The sequence below is a fragment of the Henckelia pumila genome, chromosome 4 (assembly GCF_033568475.1).
Source record: "Henckelia pumila isolate YLH828 chromosome 4, ASM3356847v2, whole genome shotgun sequence".
NCBI classification, from domain to species: Eukaryota; Viridiplantae; Streptophyta; class Magnoliopsida; order Lamiales; family Gesneriaceae; genus Henckelia; species Henckelia pumila.
In genome coordinates this window covers 127,890,287-127,915,745 of record NC_133123.1, presented here as the reverse complement: position 1 = coordinate 127,915,745, position 25,459 = coordinate 127,890,287, and the positions used below count along the sequence as shown (strand labels likewise).

Genomic DNA, 25,459 nt, shown 5'->3' with positions numbered 1-25,459 from the left:
CTATTAATAAAGGGGAAAAGAAACAGAAAATCTGGAAGTTAAACAAAAAAATATAGACTTCTTTACCCCTTTGTATAGAAATAAAAATCAATGACACGAAGATGAATGAAAAAAATAGTTGTATTTAGGATGTTGAAAATGCAACAAAAAAATATATTTACCTACAAAAAAAGTGAGTAGTTGGTCATAATAATTTACAAACTTTTACCAAAATAATTAAATGCAAACACACGAATCCAAATAAACATGCATCAATTAATAATCCTTCCACTATACATCAAATAATTCAAAATTAGCTCTTATTTGTCCCTAGGAGTAGGAATATCATTTTCCAATAAGCAATCAAATCAAAAGGTTATTAAATTTGGAGTTAAGTATTTAATTAAGTAATGACCATATTCACAACCTTATGAATCACAAACAAATAAAAAGGTTAAATTATAAGCTCACAAATCAAACTCATATATTTATAGATAAAATAAGTAAATATAGAAGCATAGATATTATAAATAGATAAAATATGTAATAACTTTTTTTATTGAATAAGAAAAACAAATTATAAATGTGCCTATATTCATTTGTAAAATTAAGATTATTATTTTTTAAAAAAGAAACAAAAGAAAAATTTTGTTACGTGCTTGCTACTAATCTTGCAAAGATACAATATTGTAAAAAGTTAAAAATATATCCCAAACCCAATAAGGCATTCAAGACACCAATACAAGAAAAATTAGAAGCAATTAATTTATAGGATGAATGAAAAAATAAATACACGTACACATAATTGCAAAGAATAACTTAAATCAAGTTTATATTATTATTACAGGGAAAAATTAAAGCACCCATATATCCCATCTTATCCATGTAATAAGCATTAGCTTATTGTTGGTAAGTAGATACAAATTGGTCTAAATAAGGTAATTCCTATTATATACCACGATAGGAGTCCTGACAGTACTATGAACACCATCGGACCACTCTAGTGATGCAGATATCATTTTCTCTATCTTCCCATTAATTGACAATACGAATGATTGTTTTTTATTCAGTGCCGTAAATTCGAGAACGCTAGGCGTCACGGTGATGTTATAATCCAAACTAGTGCTGGTGATTGCCTTGTATGTTGAATTTGTGGATCCTACATTTGTTACTGTTCTTTTGAACTGTGCTGAGAATTGTGTGCTCTCAAAACCTTTAGGAAAGAATGGAAATGTCATTGCTGGATAATTCAGATCGTTGGATGTCGATTTCTTGTCCGGACATATGATGCTTCTTCCTATTATTTTGCTAAGCCTTGACGCATCATAGCTAGAGTTGCAAAGATATTTGATATAATCTTCGGCCGTGATCTCATACACGAGGCCAGTGTCATTAGCTTTGATGGGATCGATATGGCCTGCTCCGTAAGAAAACTCTCCATATGGATCATTGGTGGCATTCATTCTCCATGCTATGAGATGAATGAAAGAAAGAAAAGAGAGAATAAAAAAAGAGTTAGCATACAAAAGCAAAGATGATCAGACTACACCATCTTTAAATTTCAGTTAAATCACCAGTCGTCATGAGAGCTGATTTGATTGCAGAAGGGGACCAATCGGGGTGGAATGATTTAACGTATGCAGCCGCGCCAGCGACATGAGGGCAAGACATCGATGTTCCGGATAATATACTATATTTCACGGATCGCTTATCTTTTGAGTTTTCTGATGGTGAAGCTAAAGGTGAGAATGCTGCTAAGATTTCAACTCCAGGGGCTGTTACATCAGGCTGCGTATACATTTTCATTCCCCTGTATTAATGATATACACATTCTTTGAAATGTTGTAATGGCCGTAAATTTTTACTAAACGTACCTTCAAAATATTTAGAAAATTGATATTTGGGCCTCTTGAAGAAAAGGAAGCAATAGAAGGGGCGTTAAGATTCGTCACAAGTTCGCTCTTGAGTATCTGCACGGTGTGATTTCTGCATTTATTAGTAAGATATTGTCATACCCAAGATATTCCATGGAATTTTGAATGAGATGTGACAGGGGTTCAGTACTTTGTGGAGTTGAAGTAGCCTTTTATGTCATGGAAGTGTGGCAAACTTAAAGAAGAAATGGGGATTGGAACAATGAAGGAAACATCACTAGGTGATGTTATCAGCGGTAGGACTGCACCAACCGCTCCAGCGCGGAAAGCCTCTGCCAAGCCGATGTCTTTGTTGCAAAGCAAAACCTTGTCTTTTACTTTTGTTTTATCCAAGCAATCTGTTGAGCAGGACCTGAAATTTTCATACAGAAAATTTTAAAAATAAAGTGTATGTTTTGTAACAACGAATGGAAAGTTAGTTAACAAACTCAGCATCTGGTTCGGTGCATCCGCTTGAGGTTTCTTGCCCATATGCCAAGGGAAAACTCTTCCCCTTGAAATCGAAAGCATTGATCGATTTTCCCTGTAAGATAACGTAAAATTTAATCAAAATGGGATCTCAGAATTTAAGGTATGATTCCTTATATTTTTAAGAACATGCATACCGAAATTGAAGTTCCATTCCCAAGAACCACATTGGTGATTATACCTCTATCAGTAATGCTAGCCGCAACCGTGAAAATCCATGGAGCGACGCTTGTGATCCCACTAAGCCCGTTATTCCCTGCTGATTGTACTACTAAAATACCCTTTTGTAAAGCATGAAACGATCCGATTGCAACCTCGTCCTTATCCAATGTGCGTGGAAGAGAGTGTCCGATAGAGACGGTAATGATATCAACTCCATCAGCTATAGCATCATCAAACGCAGCTAATATATCTGAAGACTGGCACCCCAGATCAGGATAACAAACTTTATATGCAGCGATTCTAGCCAACGGCACGCCTCCTCTTGTAGTCCCATTAGCAATGCCATAAAAACTAGTGTCTTTAACCATGTTCCCAGCTGCAGTAGACGCCGTATGAGATCCGTGGCCTTCTTCATCCCTTGCCGATTCATCCGAAAGCTTGAAGGAGCTGTAGTTTGCTGCATTCACAAAACAGATTTGTCAACTTCTCAAGAACATAAAGGACATGGCGGTGACAAAATGGTTTAATTTACTTGTTGCAGGTGAAATTTTGTCCTCCTTTACACGCTCCTTTCCATTTCTTGGGAGGAGGGCTGAAGCCTTTGTCACTGAAACTCTCTGATTCCGGCCATATTCCGGTGTCAATGACCCCAACAATCGTGTCGCTCTCCATAGTTGGATTTCGATGAAAATTTTCGCGGAGTCCCATGAAATCCCATGATCTTGTTGTTTGTAATTGAAGAGCTTTACTAGGAAAAATCGATACCACTTCTTCCTTACCTGGATTTCATTCTTAAGACATTAAATGCACTTACATGCAACTTATCCATTCTATATTTTAATGAAAAGCACTTTTAGGATAAGAAGACAAAATATGTGAAAACTGATCAAAGACAGAAGTTTACGTACTCGCCAACTTTTCCTGCTCTTCATGTGTGAGATAGGCAACAAAACCATTGAAACTCCGACCGTAACTTCGGATTAATGATTGACCACGAAACCTTCGAGAAACGAGCACAGATCAAGAAAACAAAAACTTTGATTTTTTTTCTACAAATCCCATATCTTTAGTGAATGGGAAAATGTTACACAAGTTTACGATACCTGCTGTCAACAACATCTTGAAGCATGCTCGAGTGGTATGTGGAAGATGACGATTCTTCGTTCTCCCCGATCTGTCCCATGTACACTATGTAAATCTTTCTTTCTTGGTCTGAAGCATGACAACATATTATCCGACACAAAACACAAAGAACAAACAAAACAGAGGAAAGTTTGAGAGATTGCATTGCTCTGTGCATTGTTGAAGGATTGAAATGTGAAACAATGCCCCAGTTTTGATTTATGAATGTTTCTTTGTCTGATTGTGTTAGCCTTTTGACATCCTTTAATAGAATGAAATTTTTATTCTATAATAAGATTCAGCTGATTTGATTTCATGAGGTTGACTCTAGCTATTAATTGAATTCATTATGATTTTCTGCATTGACACAACTGTATCCTTGTTTTGGATCTCATATATTCTCAAAAATGATTTTCTATTTTCTTATTGGAAAATTGGGTTTTCTATCTTCTATATTCGACATTTTGCGATTTTTTGTCCAATATAAAATGAATTGTTGTTCCACTTCTTAATTTTTTTAAAAAAATATTATATTTACACCTTAGTTTACATAATTACTTAAAATTTTCATTATTTCTCTCATTAAATACAAAACTACCCATGATAAGAAATAAATATCTAGTTGATGAAGAAAAATTTTGTAATAAGTAAGGTTGTAAATCATGGTGTATACTAAGGTGTACATCTAGCATTACTCAATTTTTTTGGGCAATTTTGGTCATTTTATAGTTTTAATTTTTAATTGAAATTATTTGTATGACATTGAACACATCAATATCACGCCAGTACTATATCAAACAAATTAAAATTGACAAAAAAACAAAGATAATGTATAAAAACTTAAATTCAATAACATAAAAAACTTAAATAATAAAAATATATACATCAAGGATGAAAGTTTACTGTAAGGAATAATTGGTTGCTAACAAAAACAGATTCAGATGTTGTCAATAGATGTTGGCAACATATATATCCTAACATGTAGCGAAATTTATGAAAACGTGAATAAAATAAACAATCAACCAAATAAACATACTCAAATATTTAAGCAAGAGTATAAAATACTATTGCAACGCCTAAGAGCAAAACTTTCACTAAAAAATTAAATCAAAGAGTTTACAAAACCTTAAAACTAGTGAATTATTGTAAAAGACAATTTTCTCAAAAACATGTGAGAAAATAAAGAATAAAACATCTACTAAAAATTCTATGTGAGATGGAATCAAAAACAAAGTAAGGAGATGATGCTTGACGACTAAACACGACACCAACAACACCGACGATCCAATCTTCTATGCTCTCAAAACCTTCAAGTCGATCAAGTAAAGTAACACGAACAAAGTCGAAAACCCAAGCTTTAGAAATCTTCAAAGTGTATGCACAATTCTCTCAATCTCGGCTCTCTCTTGTTTGTCTCCCTTTTCGTGTAAGCCTCCACACCTTTTTTTATAAAATCCTCATGATTTGTTTCCAAGAAGACGTGGTTCATAATTAGCATGATCTTGTTTTTTTGTTTCAAAATTGAATCTACAAAGATAAGATAATTATAACAAGAGATTAAGATATGATAAATATAAGATAATATCATAAGTGTACAATATATCATATCTTATCAACTAAGGAAATAATTCTATTAAAACTTTGAGTCCAAAAAAGGCAAAATACTTAAATAAAACTTTTTAAAACCTAAGGGATTTTAGGAAATAAATATTCCCTTCATTTACAATTTTTCCTTTCTTGCAAATCAAAGTTAGAACTGATTATCTTTAGGGAAATTAGCTTGATTTAATGTGGTCTTTACTAAATCATGACTTTCCTTTTTTTTTTCCAATTCAAATTTGACAGTCGTTACCGAGTTGCCAAAATATGTGCTTTGATTTTGGGGGTAATTGCATACATTATCCTTGTGAAATACCGAGATTGCTAAAAGCCCCCTATGAAAAAATAGTAATGTACTAGCTCCCCATGTTTTTTCTAATTTTGAGCACATACATCCCTGTGTTTTCAAAATTTGAGCATATAACCCCTTGTCAGTACATATTTTCAGGAGTATTTGTGCATAAAATTTGAAAACACGAGGAGTTTATAGTCATAGGATGTTTTTAGCAATCTCATGATTTCACAGGGGTAGCATATACAATTATCCCTTGATTTTGTTAATTTTGTTCAACGGGAAATTGGGACTAGGATTGCCTCAACACGTGAATAATTTTAAACTAAAATGATGATTTCATTTCTCGTTGTTTTATATTTCCAACAAAATTGCTATCAGTTGATCTCACGAGTCAATTTTTGAGACACAGATCTCGTACGATTAAACCTATGAAAATGTATTATTTTTTATGTCAAACAATATATATTACTTTTTTATTGTCGAAATGAATCAAAACGAGCAATCTCACAAATGTAAATCCATGAGACCGGTGATAAGTGCGTTTTATTTGTGAAAGGTTTATGTTTTTTGTGTGTGCATTCTTATTATTTTTATGTGTTTTAGTGCATGTGTGTGTATTTCACTCCTCGGGTTGATTTTGTAGGAAAATGGATTTTTAAAGTGTGAATTACGGAGTAGCTTTGTTCGAAAAATAAAATTAAATTCTAGAAAGATACAAATCCGATCTCCACCTTTCAGATTAAATTTCAGGATGTTTTGAAGCTGCTGTCCAAATTTCAGCTCGATCCGAAGGCTAGATCTCGAGATATGAATTTTTGGAAATCGTCGCTCGGCGTAGAAAATTTGTACTACGCGCGCGAGAATCAAGCTCGCGCGCGCGCGAGTCGGATGTCCAGACTTCTGTTTTTTAATGTTGCGCGCGCGCGGGGCATATGCCGTGCGCGCATCTTTCGGGGTCATATGTGTTCCGAAAAATCCTTGTTTTGAGAGGAAATTAACTGGTAGGCGTTTCGGACCATATATATACAAGATATAACATATTTTTGAGGGTTGGGAAGTTCCAGAATGCAGAGAACGCAAGAGAGGCAGCTACAAGGCTTGGGAGAGAAGATTTCTTCTTTTCTTTTCTTCTTCTTATTTTTATTTTTGAATCATTATTTTTAATTATTGAGTAGTTTATTTTCAACCAAGACGGCGTGATTGGGCCGAACAAATTTATGTAGAAAACTTGGATGTTTGTTTGGGATTTTTCAGAGTTGATTTATTTTATTGATTGTCATATTTATATTTGTCTTGTGAATAGTCTGATCAACTGTTTGCTTGCATGTTAATCGATTCAAAGTCGACAGAGGAGGTATTGATTTCGATCACTCTGATAATTAACACATGGTAAAACCGACTAGAAATAGAATTTGGTTTCAGTGTGCGGTTTGGGTGTAAACTGAATTTTCACAAATATTTAATGCATTCAAATTTGATTAGAATTACGAAAGATTAGTTCATCAATATTTGAATATTTTTTATTGTTCTAAAAATAGTCATTTGAACAAGATAGGAGAATTCCCGTAATTTAAGATTAAATTTGAGTCCTGAATCGACTACTTGTTACATGATTTGTTCGGTACCTACGTGTGTCTTGGTTGTCTCGTTTTTATTATTTTTATCTTCAGTTTTTTTATTCTTATTTCTTAAGCAGTTTTTATTTTATTTAAATCAAATTGCTTTTTATTATTTTGTCTAGATTAAGTAAAATAATTAATTCTTGAGAATTGACTGCAGTCTCTGTGGGATCGATACTTGGACTCTCAGTCTACTTTCCTATTACTTGACCTGGTATGCTTGCCAGTAGATTTATATCACACCGATTTAGCCGGTCAAGTTTTTGGCGCCGTTGCTGGGGACTGTTTAGTTAATATTAGATAGATTATTTGCTTGAGACTAAATTTTTTTTCCCTTCTGTCTTTTCTTTATTTTCATTATTTTTAATTTTAATTTTATTTTTTCTTACTTGTGAGGTACTTGGAGATGGATCATTGACAGGTGTTCACAAGATTTGGCCAGCAATACTTGGAGCCTTTCTATGCTGCTTGGGGGAGATTCAATGATTTGGCGAACAGATTTCAATGCCATCAGTTTTCGACTTACACCCTCACTAAAATTTTTTATGGTGGTTTGAATGAGATTACAAGAAGTTGGGTAGATTCTGGAGCTTTGGCCACTGACAGTCAATTATTTAGAAGAGATGAAGACAGTGCGATGCACTTGTTAAATGATATGGCAGATTTTGAATACCATTGGCATTGTGATCCTTCATTGCAAGGTTGGAGTCACAAATATCCTCCAGATATCAACTCTAAAAATTTTACAAACCAACCATCGGAGAGTCAAGAAGAGTGTGTAGGGTGTTCTGAAGATTATATGGCTCAGTTGGAGAATCTTTTGCGGCAATAGACAGAGACAAATCAATTCTTAGAAAGTCGTATCAAGTCTTGGAGTCTTTTGGATGAACAGATTGCGCTTTTTAGAGAACCAAATTTTGAGATCTGCCAAGGGAGTAAAGTAACTGAGCCAGCGCATGAAGAAATAATTTTTGAGGAATTTTCTTGTGAAGAAGAGCCAATAGTGGACTTGGAGGAGGAAGAAACATACAAGACTACAGATTTTACCTCGTCAATGGTTGTTCCATGTACACCGTTAGAAGATTCTTTCTTGCCATTGACGCCACCTCCAAAATATTCCATCCTTCATGAGCTTCAGCCTGCAATCCGAATCTCCTTCCAAACTAATCAGTTCAGACTGAGTGTTGTTGGACCGACAAGCTTAAATTGTCAATATCACGCCAAGCTTAAGGGCGAAGGAAATCAAGACCCATACGTAGAATCGTATGATTCTTACTATGGGCGGCAACCGCTCTTTGATGGTTGCTTCTGCATAGTCGGGCATTAGACTATAAATTTAGCGCTGACTGGAAGGAAACCCAGTGTTCTTTCCCTTGTTTTTTATTTTATTTTTGGTTTTTGTTTTTTTTATTTTATTTTTACTTCTTTCCCATTCCAGTTTGCCGAGTCTGCCCGATATACACAGTCTGCTACTGCTGTCCCAGCTGATATTGTCAAGAAGGAAGATGACGAATACGCAACCAGGGGAGTGTTATTTTTGTTTTCATTGTGTGTTTGTTTTGCATTATATTCATTGTTCTAAAGCATTGAGGGCAATGCTTTGGATAAGTATGGGGGGTAGACTAGTTTATTGCATTGGTTATTGTGTTGTTGTTTAGTTATTATGTTTGTGTTCATTCTGTTTGCATTCATTTGGTTTACTTTTTGTGTTTGGTTCGTAATCATGCATATCATTTTGTTGTTGTTCGTGTTTTCTTGCATGAGTAGAATTAATGTTAGCCGATGATGATAGAGTTGAAAAAAAAAATTATAAAATTTTGCTTTTGATTGAACATGAGAAACTGTTGGTTGAATAGTGAATATTTTTAAGCACGCGTGTTAGACTGGTGTAGTGTAACGATGTAATTGATGATGTTCGTGTTTGTTTGACCATTGCACGACAATAGATGTTTGTTGATCATGATAGTGTCTTTGGATTCTTGATAGTTGTTAGGCATTGCATGTATGATCTTGGGCGTACTTATAAAATTTTTGAAAAAACTTTTGTTGAAAATTAAGTTAACTCCATCCGGGTTATGAGCAGAGATTGAAATCCTAATCTCTTGTTCTTGACTAAGTATGCGGATTCCATGGGGTTAATAAATTTAAAATTTTAAAGTAACAATTCCATCTGGGCTTGGACAATGATTGAAATCCTAATATTTGTTCCATAGCTAAATTTGCGGGTTAAATGGGATTGATGCTCCATCCGGGCTATAGACGAGGGGATTGAAATTTGAATCCTATCTTAGTTATAGCTAAGTTTGCGGGTAATTATTGGGCTTATTAAAAATATCGGGTGCAAAATCCGGAGGTACGTAATTAATCTCAAGAAAGTGCATGTTTTTGTTTGGGATTGTTGAGATGATGGAGTGCTGGATTGTGATACTTGCATTGAATTGTCATAGGTCGCTAAGCATTCTTAGGACAGATTCTATTGAAGTTGCATGAAACTGGAATGACATGACAGACACACACTTTTACGTTAAACTGACAGTGTATTGTAAACAATTAAAAAGTTTTTGTGGTTTTTGTTGTTGAAGTTGAAACTTATCGGAGGCTATGTTGTTCATGATTCATTCTTACTTATGTCGTTGTTTGCATATTGTTTTTGTAAGTCTTGCTCGAGGGCGAGCAAGATTTAATTATGGGGGTGTTGATAAGTGCATTTTGTATGCATTATTTTGTGAAAGGTTTATGTTTTTTTTTGTGTGCATTCATATTATTTTTATGTGTTTTATGTGTTTTAGTGCATGTGTGTGTATTTCACTCCTCGGGTTGATTTTGTAGGAAAATGAATTTTTGAAGTGTGAATTACGGAGCAGCTTTGTTCGAAAAATTAAATTAAATTCTAGATATAACCAAATCCAATCTTAACGTTCAGATTAATGTTCAGGATGTTTTGAAGCTGCTGTCCAAATTTCAGCTTGATCCGACGGCTAGATCTATAGATATGACTTTTTGAAAATCTTCGCTCGGCGCAGAAAATTTGTACTGCGCGCGCGCGAGTCGGACGTCCAGACTTTTGTTTTTTAATGCTGCGCACGCGAGGCATATTCCGCACGCGCGCGCATCTTTCGGGGTCATATGTGTTCCGAAAAATCCTTGTTTTGAGAGGAAATTAACTGGTAGGCGTTCCGGACCATATATATACAAGATATAACATATTTTTGAGGTTGGGAAGTTCCAGAACGCAGAGAACGCAAGAGAGGCGGCTACAAGGCTTGGGAGAGAAGATTTCTTCTTTTCTTTTCTTCTTCTTATTTTTATTTTTGAATTATTATTTTTAATTATTGAGTAGTTTATTTTCAACCATGACGGCGTGATTGGGCCGAACAAATTTATGTAGGAAACTTGGATGTTTGTTTGGTATTTTTCAGAGTTGATTTTATTTTATTGATTGTCAGATTTATATTTGTCTTGTGAATAGTCTGATCAACTGTTTGCTTGCATGTTAATCGATTCCAAGTCGACAGAGGAGGTATTGATTTCGATCACTCTGATAATTAACACATGGTAAAACCGACTAGAAATAGAATTCGGTTTCAGTGTGCGGTTTGGGAGTAAACTGAATTTTCACAAATATTTAATGCATTCAAATTTGATTAGAATTACGAAAGATTAGTTCATCAATATTTGAATAGGTTTGATTGTTCTAGAAATAATCATTTGAACAAGATAGGAGAATTCCCGTAATTTAAGATTAAATCTGAGTCCTGAATCGACTACTTGTTACATGATTTGTTCGGTACCTACGTGTGTCTTGGTTGTCTCGTTTTTATTATTTTTATCTTCAGTTTTTTTATTCTTATTTCTTAAGCAGTTTTTATTTTATTTTTCTTATTTTATTTAAATCAAATTGCTTTTTATTATTTTTTCTAGATTAAGTAAAATAATTAATTCTTGAGAATTGACTGCAGTCCCTGTGGGATGGATACTTGGACTCTCAGTCCACTTTACTATTACTTGACCTGGTACGCTTGCCAGTAGATTTATATCACACCAATTTAGCCGGTCAACCGGCTAATAAAATGTACTTCTATTTTTGTTATACACAAGCAAATGTATACGTATATATATATGTGTGTGTGTGTGTGTGTGTATGTATATATATATATATATATATATATATATATAGAGAGAGAGAGAGAGAGAGAGAAGTTTTCAGCTTCCTAACCATTCTTTCCCAACTTGTTTCCGACCACTAAAACCCGGTATCGGGTTTTAGTTGTTTTTTTTATTTTTTGCATCACTAAAACACGGTACCGGGTTTTAGTGGTCGGAAACGAGTTGAGCATCAATATATATATATATATATATTACTATCTCATAATAGTTCAACCATTATACTAACTATTTTGGTGTGTCGAATTTCACCAAAAATTATTTCCATTTTATCCCTAAATTTAACACATATATGTTTTATATTATATCTTAAATGACTAAATTATCCTCATTTTTCTAAAAACATCTTTAATCTTTATCTCCTTTTATCTTTTATATCTTTTTTAAAATTTAATTATTTATCAATTCCTATTAAATTATTTACACAATTTTTGTACAACTTCTTTTTACTTTATATAAAAATTCTCATATTTTTTCAGCTTGATAATTTTTTTATATATTTTTTAAAAATAACAATTAAATTATCGAGCACGTGACCACAGTCGCTAGTATATATAAATGATAAGTTTTGATCTCTCGTGCAATCATCATGGATACCTACATGAGCATCGACTGATATGCTATTCACTTATTGTATATAAAAGATGTCATATCAGACGGTGCATATGTAGTTGCCCACAGCAGTTGTTCAAAAGATCAAAACTCTATAAACAATATTAAGTGGTTGATTTGATTGACATTGTAATCTTTCTTTTGTGTACCAACCTCAAAATTTTTTTTATCATACGGTCTCACGAGTCAATTTTTGTGAACATATTTTTTATCCGGCTCGAACCATGAAAAAAAATATATTTATGTCAAAAATATTATTTTTTTTATTGTCGATATAAGTCAAATAGACTCGTCTCATGAATATAAATGTTAGACCTTTTTAAAAAATAAATACATACTCTTATTTTTGTTATACACATACACACACACACACACACACACACACACACACATATATATATATATATAAATGATATATAAGTGATTGATTTGATTGATAGCCATTGAAATATTTGTTTTATCTACAGGCCTATTTACCCTTAAATAAATTTGTTTAGTTTAAATAATAAATTACTCAATTTCTCCCCATTTATCTCTTTCTACTTAAATTATAAACCTTATCAGCTTGAATAATTTTTAAGGTATAAACTTATAATATTCTTAGAATATGGGGGATGAAGTGATCGAGCTTTTCTTGCACAGTGAAATCAGCTAAAGAAAAAAAATGAATAAACCGCTAAGCTCGAGATTGTCGCAAGTGCACGAGTCAAATTTTAATATAGTTGATAAGTAAAAGTATCGTTCTCAGAGACTGTATTAAACAATTTCCACTTAATTATGCTTCTCTAGAAAGTTTAAACGAAAATTTAGAATTTTTATATCCGATTACTATCAGCAAATAATCAATTAAAGACAAGAACAATCAAAGATCTAGAATAATTTTCTAAAAATTAAATTCAAATGTTGATGACAATTGTTGAGATTTCAGTTCACCTTCCCTTTTTTGACTCAGATAATCAATCCAAACAACCAACTCATGTTTTTGAAAAGATTCCCTAATTTATTAACATACTCTTTTCAAGTTATGATAAACAAACTTAATACCATGAAATAATTAAATGTCTTCAATTATTTAACAGGTATCAAATTGCATGAACGATTCTTGGAATCCCTTAGCTTTCAACCTATTAGACTATCACTATCAACATGTATTCAATTTCATATGTCTATGCAAATTTTAAATCCATGAACTATGTTATCTTTTCCTATCATTAATTTTTCTTTCGAAACAAAATCACGATATAAAATACTGTAGAAGTTAGCTACGCTTCAACAATTCCAAGCAAAAACAATAACATAATTAAACAATCGTCAAAAGTCGAAGATCAATATTAAAGAGTCAAAATTTGGGGTCGGATCCCCTAAATCTCAACAAAAAGAGTTTAGCTACACATCAAATCCATGAAAAACATCTAAGTTCAGAAATAATACTAAGAATTAATCTAGAGAAAGAGTTTTTGGAACAAGAATAAACGCTATCGGATGATTCTTTAAGTTGCTCCTTACGTCTCTCGTTCTCTTCAGTTGTAGCCATCAAAATATGCCTCTTCCAACCCTAATCTCGACTCTTTTATATGCTAAAAGTCCTCACACTTTGTCCTTCCATTTTTAAAATCCGAGAAAATATTCCTTTTCTGAATAGCGTATCGCGCCTAGGCGGTAAAATCTTACCGCCTAGGCGGAAAAATTTATGCCTCCATATTGTTATACGATTTTACCGCCTAGGCGGAAAAAGTTATGCCTCCATCTTGTTATACTATTGAAATCCCGCCTAGGCAAAAAAAGTTCTTTCTCCGCATTCTTCTCTTCAGTGATTCCCGCCTAGGCGGTAAAAAGTAAAAACTTCTGCCCACAACTTCAACTTTCCAAGGATTCCTCCTAGGCGGTAAAAAGTACCCGCCTAGGCGGTAAAATTTATGTCCCATATCTTCAAATTGGTCATTCCCTATCTCCGGTTTCAGTTTTTTTCCTGCCAAAAACATTAAATCCATGAGTAGATACCATAAAACTCAAAAACTTAAATTTTAGACAAAAACATGGAATATTCAAAATTCTCACGCTTAATAACGACCAATTTGACCCCTTTTTAATGCAATTTCCGGGTTATATCAACCCCCCCATACTAACCTTTTACTCGTACTCGAGTAAAATAGGTTATGGCCTCAAAATAAGATCACCATTTCTGAACAACATATATTTTTTCAAAAAGCCTCAGAGAATCAATAACGAACTTTCATCTTTTCTTTCAAATGAATTGCAATAAAGCACTGCCTTCAAATTTTTCCACAATACACCTTCGAAGAGTAAGTGAACGTGTGTGTGTCATGTTATTCCAGTTACATGCAACTTTAAAAGAATTAGTTCTACGAGTGCTTAACGACCAATGACAAATCAGTGTAAGTATTACCATCAACGCATTCCTTCCTCCCAACAATCTCCAAACAAAAACACGACTTTCTTGAGATAAATTACGCACCTCCGGATTTTCCACCCGATTTTTTTTTAAAACCCTAATAATTACCCGCATACTGATATAAATAAGAGAGGATTCGAATTTCAATCCTATCGTCTATAGCTCGGATGGAGCTACAATCTCATTGAACCCGCAAACTTAGCCATGGATCGGTGATTAGGATTTCAATCCCTTTCTAGGCCCGGATGGAATTGTCATTTATTTTATTTTAAAATTTTTTAATCTTTATCCCATTTTAATCCGCAAACTTAGTCAAGAACAAGTGATTAGGATTTCAATCTCTTGCTCATAACCCGGATGGAGTTAATTTGATTTTCACAAAAATTTTCATAAAACTTTTAACAGTTGCGCCAAGATCGTGCATTCAATGTTGTAAAAATTATTGGGATTAAAAAACGCTATCAAGTTCCACAAACACCTATTGACGTGCAATGATCCAACAGACACAAACATCATCCAATACATCGCTACATTTCATTGGTTTAACATGTGTGCTTAAAATTATTCACTACTCAACTTACGGTTTCTCATGTTTTGAAATTTTCAGGGGTGCTTAGCATAAAAAGTACCAACAGTTTAAAACATGTTCGCATCAACCCAACATCATCACTGGCTCCTCTTATTTTCACTTTTTCAAAAAAAAAATTCACAATTTGAAAGAACAAAGCAGGAAGGCGAAAAAACAAACCTAAAACAACTAAATAAACTAACAAAGTCCTCCATACTAAAACATTGCAGTGTCCCCACTGCAACATAATTAAAACAACTAAACTAAATACAAAAAAGCAACAAAGAAACACCGAAACTCAAATAAAACAAAAACAAAAAAAACTGAAAAGTAAAAAGAAAACTCCTGGTGCCATCAATCCTCCTCCTCTTCATGCTCCGGTGGCACAACTCCTTCATCATCAGCTTGGGGTGGTCCCATTGAGTATGGGAACTGAAATGCTGGCGGGTACGGTGGTGGCCTCGGATATAAAGAAGAGTCCATGCCCAAGTGATCAGCAATGCCCTCATCAATTAATCCACAGATGTCATGTATTGGGCATTCAGCATTTGATACTAGTTTTGATGTTCGGCCCACGAATATAAGTCATCGACCTTAGCAGTCAGAGATCGACGTTTCGCTTGAGGCGGTGGAGCTGCACTCGAACTCCCTCCTGGGGGAATCTGGGCTCTTGTATCTTTATTTCCCGCTAAAAAATTTTCATCAATGGGTTGTTGAGGTTGGATCCATTCATCGTCCGCCCCTGTCGGCACCCCAGCCAATGCACACAACTCGGTGATAATGGTCGGGAAAAATAGCTTAGTATTCGGGCTATGGGCGCACTGCAATATATGAGATGAAATGATATGTCCAACGTTGATCGTCATACCCTTCATGATCTCAAATAAAAGAACGGCCCTGTCCTTTTTAACCTCGCTAACATGGGAGACCGACATCAATCTACACACCAGGAATGCATACCACAAAGCGGGTACGACTTTGAGATATTTCTTCTGAAATAGCAGAAATTTCAGAGGATCGCTCCATACCGCCCCGTCATGACACAATTCATTCAAAATCATATGGCAATCCGGCTCTGCATACAATGCATCATACGTCATAGTATCCACCTCGGCTAAAACAAACAACTCGTTTATCACATTTTCACCATAAGGCACCCATTTTCCTCGAACGAATACTTTCTCTCGTTACCCTCTTTAGCATTTGCATTAACTCTTTTACTAACGGAACAATACCGGCCTTTGGTTGGGCACAAAATTTTTGCCAACCCCTTTCCTCAATAATCCTCACAAAAAAAAAACTTTTCCTTTTATTAATGTGAAATCCACGCTCAGGCCAACAAGTGCGGTCTAATTTTGAATGTTCAAATCTCTGCTTTTCTTCTTGAGAGACGAATTTACCCGATAAAATAGAAAAACTCGATGAAGATGACCCCAACACCCTGCTGCGCTTTGGAGACATTTTCGGATTGGATGGATTGAATCTCCTACTGTTGGCCGAATTTGTCCTTAAATTTCAAAGCTTGGTGCTCCCTTAATGTGATAGATCTGCAAATTGAAGGAATTCGAGAGTGAAGAGTGGATTTGTGGTGTGGATACTGTTAGGGTTCGAGAAAGGGGCGAGAGATTTAGAGAGATGCATGAAATAAGAAAGAAGAAGGAATCTGGGATTTAAACCCCGATCCATCATGCCTAGGCGGTAGAAAATTTCCGCCTATGCGGGATGTATGCGCACGAAAATCAGTCAAAACAGAGAATTTCTCGCCCAGGCGGAAATTTCTCACCGCCTAGGCGGAACCTTGCGCATAAAATTCATTATTTTTTTAGAGTAAATAAAAAAAACAAATTAACTTGAATAATCAAAATACTAATGAAAAATTAAAGGTAACTAAGTAAAGCAAGGGATAGAGAAGTAGTTCTCAATTTATAGTCTAGAGCAAAACTTTGATAGCCTCTGATTTAAGCTTTTTCTGATAGGAACACATCAGTTCCAATTTTTGCGTCAAAGTTTTCACCCATGTAGTGCTTGAGGCGCTGTGCATTGACTGTGAATTGTGCAGCTTGAGAATCCTTCACTACCACGGCGCCCGATGGGTAGAATTTATCAATGACGAACGGGCCTGACCATCACGATTTGAGTTTGCACGGAAATAATTTCAGCCTCGAAGTTAAAAGCAACACTGTGTCACCCTCTCTGAACTCCCTTTTCTTGATCCGCTTGTCGTGGATTCTCTTTGTTTGCTCCTTGTATGATAATGTCAGATCATAAGCTTGCTCCCAAAATTCTTCTAGTTGGTCCAATTGTAGCAACCTTTTTCCACCTACAGCCAAATAATCAAAGTTTAGAGATTTGATTGCTCAATAAGCTTTATGCTCTAACTTGACAGAAAGATGGCATGATTTACCAAAAATTAACCTATAAGGCGTAGTGCCTATCAGTGTCTTAAAGGCAATGCGATATGCCCACAAAGCATCATCTAACCTTACCGACCAATCTTTCCTGCTTGTATTAAGTGTATTTTCCAAAATTTGTTTTATCTCATGATTTGAAACTTCCACTTGCCCGCTAGTTTGGGGATGATATGGGGTGGAGATCTTGTGCGTGACACCATATTTAGCTAAATGTTTTTCAAATAATTTGTTGCAAAAATGTGAACCCCCATCACTAATGATTGCTCGTGGTGTGCCGAATCGGTTAAAAATATTTTTCTTCAGAAATTTCAATACCACATGAGCATCATTAGTTGCACAAGCCTTTGCCTCAATCCATTTTGAGACATAATCAACCGCAACCAAAATATATTTTTTCATGAAAGTGGGAAATGGTCCCATGAAATCAATCCCCCATACATCAAACACTTCACACTCTATGATATTATTTAAGGGAATTTCATTCCAGTTAGAGATGTTACATGTGCCCTGACATCAATCACAAGAAACAACATATGCACGAGTATCCCTAAAAATGGTAGACCAATAAAAACCACATGATAGTACCTTTGCCGCTGTTTTCATTGGTCCAAAGTGACCACCTACCTCACGATCATGACAATGACTCATGATCGGCTGCATCTCTTCTTCTTGTACGCATCTCCTTATCATGGAATCTGCACAAATATTAAACAAAAATGGTTCCTCCCAAAGATAATATTTCACGTCCGACAAGAATTTTTTGCGTTGGTGAAAAGATAAATTTGGTGGAAGTGTGCCTGTGACAAGATAATTAGCGAAATTTGCAAAACCATGGGCAATTTTTGAGTGTGAATAACTGTTCATCAAGAAACCAATCACCTATTTCACCCTCTTCATTTTTCTTTTCCTCACCCAAATTTTCAAGTCTCGACAAGTGATCAGCTACAACATTCTCTACACCTTTTTTTATCTCTTATTTCTAAGTCAAATTCTTGAAGTAAAAGAATCCACCTAATTAAGCGTGGTTTTGCATCTTTTTTAGCCAAGAGATATTTCAATGCTGAGTGATCGGTGTACACAATGACTTTAGATAAAACAAGGTACGAGTGAAACTTATCAAATGCAAATACTATAGCAAGAAATTCCTTTTCTGTGGTTGCATAATTCAGTTGAGTCTCATCTAAAGTTATACTTGCATAGTAGACAGTGTGAAATACCTTGTTTTTCCTTTGACCCAAAACAGCACCTACTGCTGTGTCACTTGCGTCGCACATTATCTCAAAAAGGAGATTCCAATCAGGAGCTACCAAAATCGGAGCTGTCACCAGTCGCTCTTTCAGTGCCTAAAATGCCTGCATACAATCATAGTTAAAATCAAATTGTGCATCTTTCATTAACAAGGAATATAAAGGCTTAGAAATTTTTGAAAATCCTTAATAAATCGCCGGTAGAACCCGGCATGGCCTAAGAAACTTCTAACTCCCTTGACAGATGTCGGCGGTGGCAAGTTCTTAATAACTTCAACTTTCGCTTTATCCACTTCCAAGCCTTGTTCAAAAACCTTGTGCCCAAGCACAATCCCTTCCTGCACCATAAAGTGACACTTTTCCCAATTCAACACTAAGTTAGTTTCCTCACAGCGCAACAAAACCATATGCAAATTTTCCAGACAGATATCAAAATAAGATCCAAATATAGAAAAATCATCCATGAAAATCTCTAGAAAATCCTCAATTATGTCATGAAAAATTGCGTTCATGCATCTTTGAAAAGTGGCCGGTGCATTACACAATCCAAATGGCATTCGTCTATAAGCAAAAGTTCCATAATGACAAGTGAAAGTGGTTTTATCTTGGTCCTCAAGTGCAATCATGATCTGATTATATCCTGAATAGCCATCTAAAAAACAATAAAACTCATGACCCGCTAACCTCTCAAGCATTTGATCTATAAAGAGGAGGGGAAAATGGTCTTTACGGGTGACATCATTCAATTTACTATAATCAATGCACACGCGCCAATCCATCACAGTTCTTGTGGGTATAAATTCATTTTTTTCATTTGTCACTACAGTTATACCACCTTTCTTAGGAACACATTGAATTGGACTTACCCATGCAGTGTCAGAGATAGGATAAATAATACCTGCATCCAGAAGTTTAATGGTCTCAGCTTTCACTACCTCTTGCATCTTTGGGTTAATTCTCCTTTGAGGTTGAACCAACGGTGTATACTTTTCTTCCATCAGAATTTTGTGCATGCAAACTGATAGATTGATTCCCTTGATGTTCGCCACCTTCCAAGAAAATGCCTCTTTGTGTTCTCTAAGGACTTCCACTAGTTTTTCCTCCATTGCATCTGTCAACAAAGATGAAATAATAACAGGTAAATTATTATTTGTTCCCAAATAAACATATTTCAAATGCAAAGGTAGGGGTTTTAGTTCAAGAGTTGGTGTTGTTTCAAGACTGGGATTTTGAGGAGATAGATCCTTCCTATCTCCAAGATCTTCTAGTCGGAGTCTCAGTGGCTTCTTTAATGGAGGATTTTCATTGAGATATGCTATGATATTTGCTATCTCTTTATCCACGGCATCATCGCTTCCTCTACTGGTGAGTGCGGCCTCAACTGGATCCTTCAACTCTCCATGCACAAAATTATACAAAAGTGAATCCAATGAATCTATTCTATAAAAATCATGATCATGAAGTGAATGTTTGATTGCATCAAAGACATCAAAGGTGATCTCCTCTTCTCCTACTCTTAATGACAACTTCCCTTTTTGGACATCAATATTGCTTTCCTGGTTGCCAAGAAGGGTCGACCCAAAATTAATGGCATCTCCACGTCCTTTTCCATATCAAGTACCACAAAGTCGACTGGAAATATGAATTTGTCAACTTTGACTAACACATCTTATATTACCCCTCATGGATATTTTATGGATCTGTCTGCAAGCTGCAAAGACATTCTTGTAGGTTGTGGCTCTCCCATCCCAAGTTTCCTAAAAAAAGAAAATGGCATCAAGTTAATGCTCGCACCTAAATCACAAAGAGTGTTATGAAAAGAGATATTCCCAATCACGCAAGGATTAGAAAAACTCCCTGAATCTTTCAATTTAGGAAGGATTTTGTTTTGCACTAATGTAGAACAATTCTCAGTTAAGTTCACCATTGCATGCGCCTCTATTTTCCTCTTGTTGGATAAGATTTTCTTCAAAAGTTTTGCATAGCTAGGCATTTGCAACAAAGCATCAACAAAAGGAATATTTATATGCAGTTTTTTAAACACCTCAAGAAATTTTGCAAATTGTGCATCAATCTTAGCTTTCTTAAGTGATGCAGGAAACGGGGGTGGGATGACAATATTAGGCTGTGCTGTGGGTGTTTGTGTAGAGTTAGAAATCTTAAATGTTGAAGCCTCTTGATCACCTTCTTTCTGATTCTCATTCTGCTCAGTCATCTTGGCATTTAGCTTCTTTCCACTCCTCAATTCCACTGCCTTGACTTGCTCTTTTGGGTTTTTCTCGGTATCGCTTGGTAATGTTCTAGGCTCTCTGCTGGGCATTGCTTTTTCCAACTACCCTATTTTATTCTCCAAATTTTTTATCGATGCATCTTGGTTTTGCATCCTGGTCTCAGTGGAAGACATAAACTTTGTCATCATTTGCTCCAATGGTGATTTCCCCTCTTGGAGTTGCTTCCCATAATTTTGATTTCCTTGCAGTCTATACTGATTATTCTAACCTCCCCACAAAAAATTTGGATGCTGCCTCCAACTCGGATTGTTTGAATTTGAATATGGGTTGTTTCTTGGACGATTCTAACTCCCCACCTATTTCACTGGCATCCCATCTGGCACATAAAAAGGGTTATCATCTTGACAATCCTGTGTGAAATGCTCACCTCCCCATTTTTTGCAGAACACCTCTTGAATATGCATAGCAGAATTTCCCATGATCAAACCATCAATATTCTTTGTAAGAGCTTCCAAATTGGCAGACATCGCAGTGATTGCATCAACTTGATGAAATCCTGCAGTTTTTCTGGACATATTCATCTCAGACTGAGGATGATAACTGCCAGAAGCCATCTCTTTTAATAATTCATAACCTTCCTCTAGTGATTTTCTAAAAATATTTCCACCTGCTGCTGCATCTATCATATTACGGTTAGTAGATAATAAACCATAATAGAAAGTTTGTACCACAAGCCAGTCTGGTAGTTCATGATGTGGGCATCTTCTCAATAAATCTTTGTAGCACTCCCATGCTTCATAGAGTGATTCCTGATCTGACTGGGAGAAAGTTGTGATGTCTGTCTGCAATTTCATAGACTTTGATGGAGGAAAATACTTGGTAAGAAACGCTTTGGCCATGTCCTATCATGTAGTGATGGAACCTGCAGGTAAACAATTCAGCCATGCCTTAGCTTTATCTCCCAATGAAAAGTGAAATAAACGTAAACGAACAGCATCGTCAGAAACTCTCTGATGCTTAAAGGTATCACCAATTTCTAGAAAATTTGCAATGTGAGCATTCGGATCAGCTAAGGCGGATCCACCGAATTGTATTGTATTCTGAATCATCTGGATAATAGCTGGCTTGATTTTGAACTGATTAGCACGAATTTCTGGTCGAATGACGCTAGGCCTAAAAACATTGATGGATGGTTGAGCGCAGTCCATCATAGATCTAGTAGCAGGTGGCCCATTGTTGTCCTCGCCGTCTCCCCGCAGTGGTTCGTTTTTAGCCATCAGAACTCTTTGTTGTCTTCTCCTCTTACGAAAAGTTCTCTCAATTTCAAGATCAAAAGGTTCGAGTTCTGAGTGTGATGATCGTAGCATGCACCAGAAGATATACCTGCAACGAAAAATAGATTAGTAATGTAAAATTTTAAACAAAACTAAAGAAGATCTCTAAGCAGTAAATTTGAAATTAACAGTCCCCGACAACGACGCCAAAAACTTGATCAAGCTTTTCTTGCATAGTGAATCAACTAAAGAAATAAATAAATAATAAACCGCTAAGCTCGAGATTGTCGCAAGTGCATGAGTCAAATTTTAAGATAGTGGATAAGTAAAAGTATCATCCACAAAGACTGTATTAAACAATTTCCACTTAATTATGCTTCTCTAGAAAGTATAAACAAAAATTTAGAATTTTTCTATCCGATTACTATCAGCAAATAATCAATTAAAGACAAGAACAATCAAAGATATAGAATAATTTTTCTAAAAATTAAATTCAAATGTTGATGAAAATTGTTGAGATTTTAGTTCACCTTCCCCTTTTTGACTATGATAACCAATTCAAACAACCAACTCATGTTTTTGAAAAGATTCCCTAATTTATTAACATAATCTTTCAAGTTATGATAAACTAACTGTGAGACCCCGTTTCTAATCTTCTAAACTTGAATAAAAACTACAATCGAACACAAAGAGCCGAGGAAACGAAACAAATTTTTTTTTTCCGGATGAATAGTGCCGCGCTCGATCCTACGAGTTCGTAGGATCAAGCGCACCCAAAATGCGCTAGGTGCTGGTGAATAGTGCTGCGCTCGATTGCACGAACTCGTGGGATCGAGCGCACCAATTTCTGCGAAGTTGCTGCCTCAACAATTTAATGGCCGCACTCGATCCGACGAACTCGCGCGATCGAGCGCACCCTCTGCCCAGAAAAACATCAGAACAGGGCAGGATTTCAACCATTCAAACACCAATCAAAACTCCAATCTAAAACATGCATCTTACAACACAAGATAGTTCTAAAGTTATACATCTAATCCTACTAATAGAACATGCTTTCAATCTAATTTTACAATCCAAAATATAAATCGAGTTCGAATTACAATTCGACTTCTAGAACACCAAGGCCTCACTCTATCACTCGACCACCTAGCCATGCGATCTCTGACTCGGTCCTGCCCCACCTGTTTCCAAGCACACATACAAAGACAAGACAACAACCGGATAATCCGGTGAGAATAATATTCCTAGTAAAAGAGACTAACATGCAATCTAACATAAACATATCACAACATAATATGCATCAACTTCCACATAATATATCAATTCAAGATATACATAAGAAATCCATTCAAATGCGGAATTAAAATGATATGCATGACTTTAAAAATCCGGGATTATCAAGTATGGATAATCAAAAGGTAAAGGTTCTCTTCTCTTATTTGGGATCCTGAGGATAAAATATCACCAACTCACCGACACTCCCGATCGAGGTGGACGGTGCATATTTTACTCCTCTAGACTCTGGGCACCTATAGAGAGTGTTTCTCGACAATTGGTAGAAATCTGCTAACCAATGTCACTCAACTATAGTCCACAGAACATCTAACTCTTCTGGGCCTCTCTTGCCCGCAAAACAAAGGTAATTGGCTCAATATGAATGCAATGCAAATCAAAACTCATTCAACTGATTCAAGTAAAACAATAACATATAATTCAAGTAGCATGCAAGTATGTGATTTTCCATAGGACACTCGAATTATTACGGATTCGAGTTAATCGTCCTATTCCATTCCAAAGTCGTCCTTTTCAAGTTCTTCGGGGATTCCAATCTGAAAATAACACGAGCTAAATCAATATTTAACCAAATCAAAACAAATCTAAACGGAGAAGCTCAATAATATACCGTCTTCAACTCTCGAATCGATTCAACTTCCAGTTTGTTCCAAACCAAATTCTTCAACCCAACTCTGAAATATGAAACATACGGATTCGATGTCAATCTATTAACTCAAACAAACCCGGAAATCAAACCGAAACAAAACAACCGATAATCCAAAACTCGATTTCGACGGCATAACGGCTATAAACGGTCAAACCAACAACCTCCAATCAATAATCATCAACAATACAATTCAACCTAACTACCAATCCAACAAAACACAACCAATTCAAACTAAAATCCAAAACCCCATTTTCGAAATTATGCCCCAAAAATCATTTAAAATCCAAACTTTGTTCTTTTTCCAAACCGACTTCGAATACACGGTCTATGCTAGTTCAAGAACATCATACCCGAAAATTATCAAATTCTGACAACCCAACCAAAATCAAAGTTCGTGGATCGTAGCAAAACTTACGGTATAACAGAGCTCTCGCTGCCGTGATCGTTAATCTGCCTTCAGAATTAAATTCCAACAGACGGATCGACCGAAAACTGAAATCACAAGGCTTGAAGTCACGTTTTTCTTCAACAATGGAGGAGAGAGGCGAGCCGAGAGAGAGAAGAAGAAAATGGAGAAGGAATGGGTTGAAAAGTCAAAAAGGGCTTATAAATATCTAACAATTCCATAATTAGCACTCTAGTCCCTGAAATTCTGAAATTTGCAAAAAAGACCCCGATCAAAATCAATTCGGTTCTTGAACTCTGAAAACTCTGATTATCTCAATTAAACTGAATTAAGATAAATTTGGGGCGTTACAATTCTCCCCATCTAAGAATAGATTTCGTCCTCGAAATCAAAACGGTTCAATCTCATAAGAACGAGATAGAGTCAAAACTGCAATAAAGATTCTTCTCTCAGGACTGACTCTGAATTTGCTATTCCAACCAAACTCTGTTCTTCTAACTGCTTCTCCAAATCTGTATCGGCTCATCTGAACAAACACAACTGAATCGGTTTGGCTGTGAAGCTACTACTCTGTTCGGTCATACTCTGAATCAGTCGTCTCATGTAATTCGTCACTTCAATAAATTCAGTCTCATCAGCTAAAGAGCAAAAGAAATTCTGATATGTTAATCCGACAACAAGGATCTGGTTATAATCCGCATCACAAGACGGGAAAACACTTCACAAAAACCAGAAAGAGACGGAATAAAACAAGTCTGTAGGCAACCTCGCCCATCATCTCCGGACTCTAATGAGATTCAAACAATCTCAGAGACGATTTCTCTCTTTTCTCATCTCTGACAAATCTTTCTGAAAGTCAAAATCTTCAGAAATATTTGATCTTTCCGATCAAAATACAAAAGTCTGCATCTAAAATCTGAATAGTTTGACCACTTAGTCCAAGTCCCCTTCATTCTTGACACACCATCATCAACTGCTCGTAAACCTCGAACCAAATCTGGTCCCAAAACAGG

General features: G+C 35.6%; 2 protein-coding genes and 1 non-coding gene across 3 annotated transcripts; 1 reads left to right on the top strand and 2 right to left on the bottom strand.

Annotated features, from left to right (window-relative positions):
* Positions 1-908: 908 nt before the first annotated feature.
* Positions 909-3,843, bottom strand: LOC140861724 (subtilisin-like protease SBT4.3). Its single transcript, XM_073264742.1, has 9 exons — positions 3,647-3,843; positions 3,452-3,543; positions 3,076-3,322; positions 2,519-2,990; positions 2,342-2,436; positions 2,044-2,265; positions 1,854-1,965; positions 1,554-1,767; positions 909-1,450 (listed from the first exon to the last, which is right to left on the bottom strand). Exons 1-9 carry the CDS (start codon positions 3,841-3,843, stop codon positions 909-911), a joined length of 2,193 nt encoding a protein of 730 aa, XP_073120843.1.
* Positions 3,844-16,893: 13,050 nt separating this feature from the next.
* On the bottom strand, positions 16,894-20,913 carry LOC140861723 (uncharacterized). The gene is made up of 10 exons (XM_073264741.1): positions 20,518-20,913; positions 20,272-20,350; positions 19,460-20,196; positions 18,827-18,931; positions 18,307-18,689; positions 18,144-18,202; positions 17,971-18,041; positions 17,340-17,853; positions 17,124-17,255; positions 16,894-17,054 (listed from the first exon to the last, which is right to left on the bottom strand). The coding sequence occupies exons 1-10, from the start codon at positions 20,911-20,913 to the stop codon at positions 16,894-16,896; spliced, it is 2,637 nt and encodes an 878-aa protein (XP_073120842.1).
* Positions 20,914-21,568: 655 nt separating this feature from the next.
* On the top strand, positions 21,569-21,674 carry LOC140869884 (small nucleolar RNA R71). Its single transcript, XR_012146875.1, has one exon. It is a non-coding gene; the product is annotated as a small nucleolar RNA R71 (small nucleolar RNA).
* Positions 21,675-25,459: the final 3,785 nt, after the last annotated feature.

What these genes read in the sequence shown, in the direction of transcription:
- LOC140861723 (XM_073264741.1), bottom strand. Translation starts at nt 20,913, where the DNA reads ATGCCCAGCAGAGAGCCTAGAACATTACCAAGCGATACCGAGAAAAAC. An exon ending in CGCTAATTATCTTGTCACAG is followed by an intron (nt 18,042 to 18,143) that starts GCACACTTCCAC and finishes ATATTTGTGCAG; the next exon opens with ATTCCATGATAAGGAGATGC. An exon ending in GAAAAGGGAGTTCAGAGAGG is followed by an intron (nt 17,055 to 17,123) that starts GTGACACAGTGT and finishes CGTGATGGTCAG; the next exon opens with GCCCGTTCGTCATTGATAAA.
- LOC140861724 (XM_073264742.1), bottom strand. Translation starts at nt 3,843, where the DNA reads ATGCACAGAGCAATGCAATCTCTCAAACTTTCCTCTGTTTTGTTTGTT. An exon ending in TGCACCGAACCAGATGCTGA is followed by an intron (nt 2,266 to 2,341) that starts GTTTGTTAACTA and finishes TGAAAATTTCAG; the next exon opens with GTCCTGCTCAACAGATTGCT. An exon ending in ATTTTCTAAATATTTTGAAG is followed by an intron (nt 1,768 to 1,853) that starts GTACGTTTAGTA and finishes ATGTATACGCAG; the next exon opens with CCTGATGTAACAGCCCCTGG.